Source organism: Gopherus evgoodei, chromosome 19, assembly GCF_007399415.2.
Source record: "Gopherus evgoodei ecotype Sinaloan lineage chromosome 19, rGopEvg1_v1.p, whole genome shotgun sequence".
In the NCBI taxonomy this organism is placed as follows: Eukaryota; Metazoa; Chordata; order Testudines; family Testudinidae; genus Gopherus; species Gopherus evgoodei.
Genome location: NC_044340.1, coordinates 13,555,226 through 13,564,088, shown reverse-complemented (window position 1 = coordinate 13,564,088; position 8,863 = coordinate 13,555,226). Strand labels below are relative to the sequence as shown.

The window sequence follows — 8,863 nt, the reverse complement described above, 5'->3', positions numbered from 1 at the left end:
TGTTTTTGCAATTTCATGCTTAGATCAAAAAGCAGGAACTAGTACTGGGAGCTGACACGTTTGAATGTGGCTGTCCAGTGCAACCAACCAACCACGTAGGGATATTTTGAGGAACTGGCCTTTTAGGTTCCCAAAAGCAGCCCCAAAAACTGGCGTACTGCGTTTGGCTCAAAAACAGCAGTGCTTGTTCAAAGCATTCAGCAACGCACACCGGTTAAATGTCTGTTGCTTGCTATAAAATCCACTGCAGCTTTAAGAGAGGGGAGGGTTTCCAGGAGAGGAAAAGGCAAAGCCTGCCCACAAGGGCTTCTTTTTGCCTTTCTGGTCCATTCAGAAATTACTCATTGCAAATTCCTGACTTTTCAAGAGGAGGAAGTGCGATTGCATGGCTTTCGTTTGCTGCACATGTGTGGCACAGAGTGGGAAAGAGACTTTTAAACTGGGGCGCTAGTCCAGCACCAGCGATGACTTTGTGAGCGCTGGGGGTGAGGGGGGGGGGATTGCTTTACACCAGGAAGCTGTGCTGTATGTTTCCACGCTCAGCTGCTGAGACAGAGACACACACAGCAATACAACAGCAGCCGCTTGCCTTTCTCGGTGTGTGGATCAGCTGTCTCTCTCTCTCTCTTTTTTTTTTCTTTCCGTTGTGTTGTTTTGTGTCTCTTGCGATGGCTGAATGATGGCCCAGTACAACAACTCCACACCACACACCATGGCTGCCAAAGACGAGCTCTACAGCAAAGTCACCCCCAGAAGAAACAGACAACACCGAACGGGGACAATCAAACACGGGTCGTCTCTGGATATCCTTTTATCAATGGGATTTCCCAAAGCCAGGGCGTAAGTTGGGACATCTTTACTTCCCCCCTCCCCCATCTGAGCCCCCCCTTTTCTGTTATAAAGGCCAGCTGGTTAAAAGGCGGTGGGGGGGGTTGCAATTTCTGGTTTGCATGGTGCTCCAGGATGGAAGGCGTGTGTCTATCTGGTGCGTTCCGGTGGCTGTGCAGGAGAACGTGATGCGCTGCGCAGCTGCCTGTGCTGGGTGCTTATTGCTAGGTAATGCAGGTGCGCCTCGCTCCAAATGGCCTTGGCCGATTTCATTTTTTGGAGGATCGGTTTGTTTGGGAACCGGGCGGGGGCGGGGGCGGGGGCGGGGGCGGGGGGGCTTTCGAGGAGAGGCTCCGCTCCGAGCTGCTGAACTGCAGAGGCAGAGCCCATCCACTGCAGTGGTTTGCAGGCTGGGGTGTCAGTTTGCAGCGAGGTGGGAGTGGCGCGCGTGTATTGCATATGCATGGCCAGAGAAGTGAACTGGGGCTCGGGAAGGCTGGTACGTGCCAGGGCTTTAAAGGCAGGTGAAGAAATTAGCATTCTTTGCAGCAGCCCTGGCTGGAGGGGTTGTTATTTTACGGCGACTGTTATTCATCCAGGCTCATGGTTTTGATGTCACGATGTACAGCCCTGTCAAGGTAGCAGTGCACACATTCCGGGCTGTGGTGCAACGAAAAAAATAAGCTTATTAACAGGACTGTGAAAACAGTGCCAGGCCTGGCTGCTGAATGGATGCGCTAAGCTACACGGGCCTGTATCCCTATCGTGGTGAGAAATTGGTTCAGAAGTTTTGGGTGTCCAGCTAGACAGGAGACTGGACTTCAACAATGTGCAGTTAGAAGCCACATTCCTTAGCCACTATTTTGACAATGGTTATTCCTCAGCAGTTATTTTAGCTCATTCAATCACCTGAGCTGATTTCTGTAATCTACCTGCCCATGAACTCAATGGAAGCAGTGTTCAAAACGCCAAATCTTTGGAATCCAACCTCCTGTGTTTTTCTTGCACAATTTAGCCGTAATCTGTTGTAACATTTCTTTGATGTGCTTAGAAGTCATTAGGCAGCAACCTCAATATAATGTAATACTGACCCTCCCCGACCCCCTTATTAAAATGATGGCTACTGAGTGGGGTACTTCAGGCTGTATAACAAACTAGGGGAATTTGGATGATTGCTTGATCTGCCTAGATTTGCCTTTTGTAGTTGAGATATCAGAACTCAGCTGGGTTCCGACTATTTTGTGTACAATTTTGTATAGCTACACAGATGCACATGATTTTAAGGATAGACATCTATGGATTCATATGACCACCATGACTTTCACTAGAACATACACACACTCACAATCCAATGTTGCGTTCTCCAGTTGTCCTACTTATGCTCTATATGTGTGTCAATGATCTATAGCCATATATAGAAAGTGAGATGTAGCATTTAAACAGGATGCTTGCAGATTGGCATACTGAGGAAGCAATGACTTAATGCACCCAGACTGGATGGAAATGCACTAGCATATTACTCAGCCTAGATGGGGGAAAGAAATGCTTGATATGAAAGATAAAAACAATTATCTCTATGACAGTGAAGTCTAGTTTGACAGCCAACTATTTTACCTTTGGCTGAGTACCTGGTTGCCATGCAATTCACATCCTTGCATAACGAAGGCTTGCTGCATAGTTGCAGTACATAAAAATAAAACCAAAGCCTAGACAGACCAGCTGGGAGAGTTAACCAAACAACAGTTACAAAGAACAGGTAGCAAAAATACCCCCAAACTTAAAGGCTAATTATCATAAAGTATTTGGACTCAGGGGGGAAACCAGCTAGTTCTTTACATACAACTGGATACCATAATAGTATATTGAACTGATAAACTTTGTGCTGGAATTAGATGACTCAGTGTGTAACATAGCTCTTGGCACTGTATCCCAGTCTGCTGATAATGTTGCAATTAACTGGTTATTAAAATGTAAGTAAGAAGCAAAATAAAAATAAAAGCAGACTGGTAGTTGCTGCTGCCCATGGTGGGCTATTATGGAATAATCCACAGGTCAGTGGTCAGGATCCCAAAAGTGCAGGGTTTCTAAGCAGTACAGAGCAGGTTGTCGGGGTGATTCCCACAAGATTGCTGCTTCCCAGAAGAAGCCTTTTATCCAAATGCACATTTCTGTGCAAAGGGAGGAGACTAAGGCTGAGATTTACATATTCAAGTGTCTAGGACTTCAATAGCTCAGACATAGGTTAGGGGTTTGATACAGGGGTGGGTGGGTGAGATTCTGTGGCCTGCGTTGTGCAGGAGGTCAGACGAGACAATCGTAATGGTCCCTTCTGACCTTGAAGTCTATGATTCTGTAGCACATTATAAATGACAAACTCAGTGAAAATATAGAAGGCTTAATGTAATTGGCATGGCTCAGGGTAGGTCGATTGTACCTGGGACCGCTGGTTCTAAAAGCGTGAGCTACTGCTGCCAAAGCCCAGCTCTTAGTCAAAGCTGCAGCAGGCTTATCAACTTGTATAGGTACATCTGCACTTCGAGCTAGAGCTGCAATTCCCAGCTCGAGGAGGCTTATCCTCACTAGCTAGCCCTGGTTGAGCTAACACCCTACTGAGTACAGCTGAGGTGGTGCAAGTGGCAGGTAGGATTAGCCACCCTGAATATGTGCCCATTGGAGACAATAGGCCCACGCTGGGGGCACTCAGCTTGATGGTGTAGACATTCTCTGTATGTGGCTCAGCTATCACTGTAGGAGAACAGAGCGGGACACTGCGTGGGAATAAGTTCCATGGGCGACTGGTGTATTCAGGAAGTTCACAGTGGATCCACGAGGTTTCCATCCCACTAGATAACTCTGCCACTTCCCCTCCTGTACACGACCCCACATTCCCACGGAGAACACTGGGTTGAGCTCAATAATGAATCATGCAGGGGGCCAAAGAGGAGTCAACACACAAAGCTACACCACTTCCTGTCCCCCACCTCAGCAGAACCAAGATGATGATGTTTTGTTTTGGTCCTTGGTAGCTATGGAGTACCAGCAGGAGTTAGAATATGAGTATTTATTACTTTATGATGAGCCTCAAATTAGAGGGACTGAGTCCAATTTCTACATAGTGAAACTCTCCCCTGTGTTCCAAACGTGTTTTCTGTGCTGTTAAAACATGTTTGCCTAGTAACAGACAGAGCAACATCGCAGCATTTCAGTAAAGAGGCTCCTATCCCTCCAGGGTTTGTGCTAACGCTGGGAGAATACTGAAAAAAACAAAAAAAATTGGAGCCTGAAATAAATTCACTTCCCCCATGTGTGTGCCCCTATCGCGCTAGCTTTTTGCAAATATTCTAGGCTGAAATTCAGCCTTGTCCACAGGAACAGCCCAAGGTCTGTGCATCACTTAAGCTCTTTGGGCTTTAGTGAGACTTAAGAAGGATTCAAGTAGTGCTTTGAGCCTTGGGTTGACCTTCTGTGCAGGAATAAATTCCACCCCTAATGAACATGTTTACTGATGGGAATATCCTTGACAGAGCAATTTTTAAGGGCATACTGGAAGAGAGTGGATTTTAAGTATGTAATCACGCTAGAACCAATTGCATCCAGCCATGGAACAGAATATACTGGTACCATGCCCATAAGCTACTTGGGGCAGGGACTTCATTTGTACAGCACTCAAGACAATGGCATCTCGATCTTGGCTTGAGCCTCTGCGTGCTCCTGTAATACAAATATACATAGTACCACATGTCTAATCAAAACCCCTTCCATTTCAAATTCTGGACACTCAGAAGCAAGCTGCAGACCAAGGGATTATTTAGTCAACAATTTTAAATACCAAATTTGTTGAAGATCCCAATCTGTTCACTCGGTGAACAGTTTTAAAGAAAAAGGCGTAACTGATTGAATAAGCAATCCCTTACATATTACTCATCCAGGTCTGCTTTTCTCTCTGCAGTGCTTATTTTTTCCCTTTTGAGTACTTATTTAACTGTTTTTGGGAGTAATGAGACAGAAGGCTTTTTGCATACTCTGGCTTTTTTTAACAGATGAAATTCTGCATCCTGGCTTGAGGAATATCTTGAGTAATTAAATGGTCTGGTTCACGTGCTGAAGTTCCTAGGTTCAGCATTGGGGCCTCTGAACAATTGTGTACATCTGTGCTGGAATGGATCCAAGAGGGAAGCATGGGGCTGGGCTGTGCAATTGAACACAGATACTGCAATTGAGTTAGCAGCTGTAGGGAAGGAACACTGGAAAAAGGCTTCAGCAAACATACATTTGGGGCCATATCCCACTATCATTCCACATGTGGAATTTTCATTGACTTTACTGCAAATTCTGCCCCAGGACTGATGGATTATTATTATTTTATTTGTATTACAGTAGTGCCTAAAAGCCCCATTGTGTTAGGCATAGAATATACACGTAGCCAAAGACAGACCATGTCTCAAAGATCTTTACAGACTACAAAAATGAGAAGTATTGTTATCCCCATTTTACAGATGAGGAACTGAAGCACAGAGAAATTAAGTGACTTGCCGTGGCAGAATGAGGAATTAAACTCACGTACCCGAGGCTCAGTCCAGTATCTTAATCACAAAACCATTCTTAAGAAAAAGAGCACCTTCCCCTGTCTCTGAATGCATTTCCTACTGTTTGCAGTATTGTTGCAGCTGTGTTGGTCTCAGGGTATGAGGGATAAGGGTGGCGCAATATATTTTTAGTGGTCTTCTGTTGGTGAGAGAGAGAAGCTTTTGAGCTACAAAGAGCTCTTCTTCATATCTGATACAACCTCACCCACCTTGTCTCTCACATATCTTACTGTCGTTTTTCTTTTTTTTTTTTTGTTTAAAAAAAAAAAACCAGAATGAAACCGATTGGAGGAAATGAGAAAGGTGAGTAAAAAGAGAAATGGAGCAATCATTCAGATAGACTGGCTGTAATACACCATCTTTATTTTGTATAGGGCTTTTAATGCAATCTGTATTGTGAAATGCATTACAGATTTAAATCATGTAGTTACAACAAGAAATAATAAACAGAAGGAACTAAACAATCAGAGAAGGGAGGAAAGAAAAATGTTCAGAGGAGAGCTGGAAATCTGGATGATTAACTGGGCAGAGAGTTATAGGGAGATTGTTCCATGCATCTCAGAGAAGGCATTTGCACCAAGAATGACAAGAGTGTATGATGGGACAAATTAGAAGTTTGTAGACAGAAGAAATATTAAAAGACAGAGTAAAAAATTTCAAAAGTGCCTAAGTCCCATTTTCAAACATGCCTTAGGAACTTAAGATCATAAGGGCCAGATTTTCAAAGGAATTTACATGTCTAAAGATGCAAATGGGCACTTAGTGGAATTTTCAAAAGCACCAACGCAGGTCAGGTGTCTAACCCCCATGGATTTTAGTCCTTGAAAATCTGGCCTTAAGTGATTTTTGAAAATGGGACTTAGGAGCTAAACATTTTTGAAAATTTTGCCCTGGGTCTGCAAGGTCAAATTCAGAGAGGGTTTTTAGAAACCAGGGAGGACAGTTTGTCCTGAAATGAATAGGGAGCCAAGGGAGTTGTTTGAGGATAGGGGCTGATGAGGTAGTCTTATTTTGATAGTCAAGGAATATTGAGGGAGGCTAAGAGAATGTATGCTATAAGGATGGACAAGCAAAGCAAATCTTGTTTTCCAGAACTACCTCAACACAGTCTGCATACAGCCCTGACTAGGATGACCAGATGTCCCAATTTTATAGGGACAGTCCCAATTTTTGGGTCTTTTTCTTATATAGGCTCCTATTACCTCCCACTCTCTGTCTCGATTTTTCACATTTGCAATCTGGTCACCCAAGCCAGATAACATGATAACCTTTACATATCAAAGAAAACTAAAATGATACAGCTATTAGTGCAGAAAGTCACATAATATTGTAGAGGCATTCGAGAAAAATGTGATTTTACACTCTCTATAGCACTTTTCATCCCACTCTGACGACCGTGAAAGGCAGCCACCTCTGGGTTCAAACATGGCAGCTGTTTAACAGTGCACCCTAATGTTACACCAGTTTTTAGGAAAAGAAATTCAGGAGACTTTAGGAAGTTGAAACTGCAAGAAAATTTGGGAAGACACATGACTGCAGTCATCTGAGTTGCATTCTAGCCATGACATTAGATGTGACATCCCTAATCATTTCTGAAGAGGACCTTTATTAATTACAAGTGATCACTGTTTCTATGTGTCATTCAAAAGGCAGTGACTCCCCAGTGTTACCACAGACCATGCTGGGACATTATTTCTATACTGGGTTAGACCCCAGACCTGCATTGAGCTCCTTGAATGTACACCCCTGTACTCTGGGGCTCTGGGTGGGCAGACACAGACATCTCTGGCACAGAGCTCATGGCTGTATCCAGGCCTTAGAGAGAAGAGTGACACCCATTGAACTGCAGTGCTTGCAAAAGAGACCATCTGACTCAAGTGCTGACCAAGCCTGTCCCTGTGATAAGATCACAACCTAAAGTGCTGTGGCTGGAGCAATACTGCATCTTTGCTTGGAGGTATTTTATACATAAACCACAGCTTGACCTGTCTTCCCAGTAATCCTGTTTCTTGAGGCGGTGGGAGGGGAGCCGAGGGAGGTGAAATAAAAAGACATTTCTGCAATATTGACAACCAGGACACTTGTGCCTGGGAGCCTGGGAGAACTGTTTAAGAATGGTGCATCCTTATGCAAAGATTGCGTATAACAACCATGCCAAGGTCAAGGAGTCATTGGGATATTTGCTGTGTAAGTGCCAGCCGTGCAGAATGAAAGCTTCCTGGTGGACGTTTTTCTTATACACACACCTAGTTTGGGAGGCAGGGAAAGAGTTGCATTGCACCTTTGTGCGGTTAGCTCCCCTTACTGGGATCCTGCATTAAAACATACAAATAATAGCATTATCTGATGAGTTCCCGGTCTAGAGACAAGTCAGTGGGAGTACACTGATCCCCGTGATCCTGCATCTCAGAACTCTATATGTTGCAGGGCTGTCAAACCTTTACAGTATCCCAGGAGACATTAGAAACTTGCTAGGGACCTGTGGACCTTAGCCCACTTTGATAGCAAAATAAATGCAAGCAACATAACATTTGCTTGTTTTTGTCCTTCTCACTGGGGATTTGTTGTGTGGGCAAAGGGCTGATCTTGTTGCCAATGACTTTCACCAGAAACTGGAGCAGCTTCAAAAGATAAGTAGATGGGGGTCAGGGAGAAGTGCCATGGCTCTATCTCAAACACACCAGCCAATAGGACAAAACTTTTTAAAAAGAGCAATTTTGTTAGGTCAAATAGATTTTGTTTGTTTATTTGTGTTCCCCGCCCTCCCCCTGACTTTGTCAAATGTCAATGGGACTGGGGGTGTCTACTGCACTCTTTCATGCCAGGCCAATGTCATGCAAGTCAAGGCTTGTCAATGGGGGGATCATTATGGAAATACTGACAAAAGGTTAACTCTGCTGCTGAGCAAACCTAGGAGCTTAGAGGCAAAGTTGAAGATATGTAACTGTGATAAACAGCGAGACCTTTAATAGCTTGACACTGAAAGAGGTTTTAACCGTATTTCACTTACACTCTTCCCGTCACCCTTATTACAGGCAGTTTAAAGCAAGTGTCATTTCTTTCTTTTACATATTATTAAATAGGCATTGCGGTTCATGATAGTTCAGAATTAATCATTTGTGGATAGTGACTGCTAAATTTCTGCTGGAGAGGAGGGAGTGCATTAGACATATTTTTCCTCTCTCGATTCTTAAAAGCACCAGACTTATTATCTTTTCCACCCCCATCCCAACGAAATATAAACAATTCTTACTCCACTAGGATCTGATCCAGTTCCCATTAACACCCTGATTCAGCAAAGCACTTAAACCCATCCTTAACTTTGAACATGAGTAGTTGAGAGCAAAGTGCTCTGTATTTTCCTCATGATTATGGAAGGGATGTTTTCAGTAACACTGGGGACACCTGTGATGCATAAAGCAGCAGTACATTTATTTTCCTAAACTATA

The 8,863-nt window shown here is 43.9% G+C and overlaps 1 protein-coding gene across 1 annotated transcript in view; it reads left to right on the top strand.

Annotated features, from left to right (window-relative positions):
• The first annotated feature begins 351 nt into the window (after nucleotides 1–351).
• The window catches only part of UBASH3B (ubiquitin associated and SH3 domain containing B), a 101,832-nt gene continuing 93,320 nt past the window's right edge, over nucleotides 352–8,863 (top strand). Inside the window, exon 1 of the mRNA XM_030538426.1 lies at nucleotides 352–840. Within this exon, the coding sequence (XP_030394286.1) occupies nucleotides 677–840 (164 nt within the window). The 5' untranslated portion in view covers nucleotides 352–676. The remainder of the gene's footprint in view (nucleotides 841–8,863) is intronic.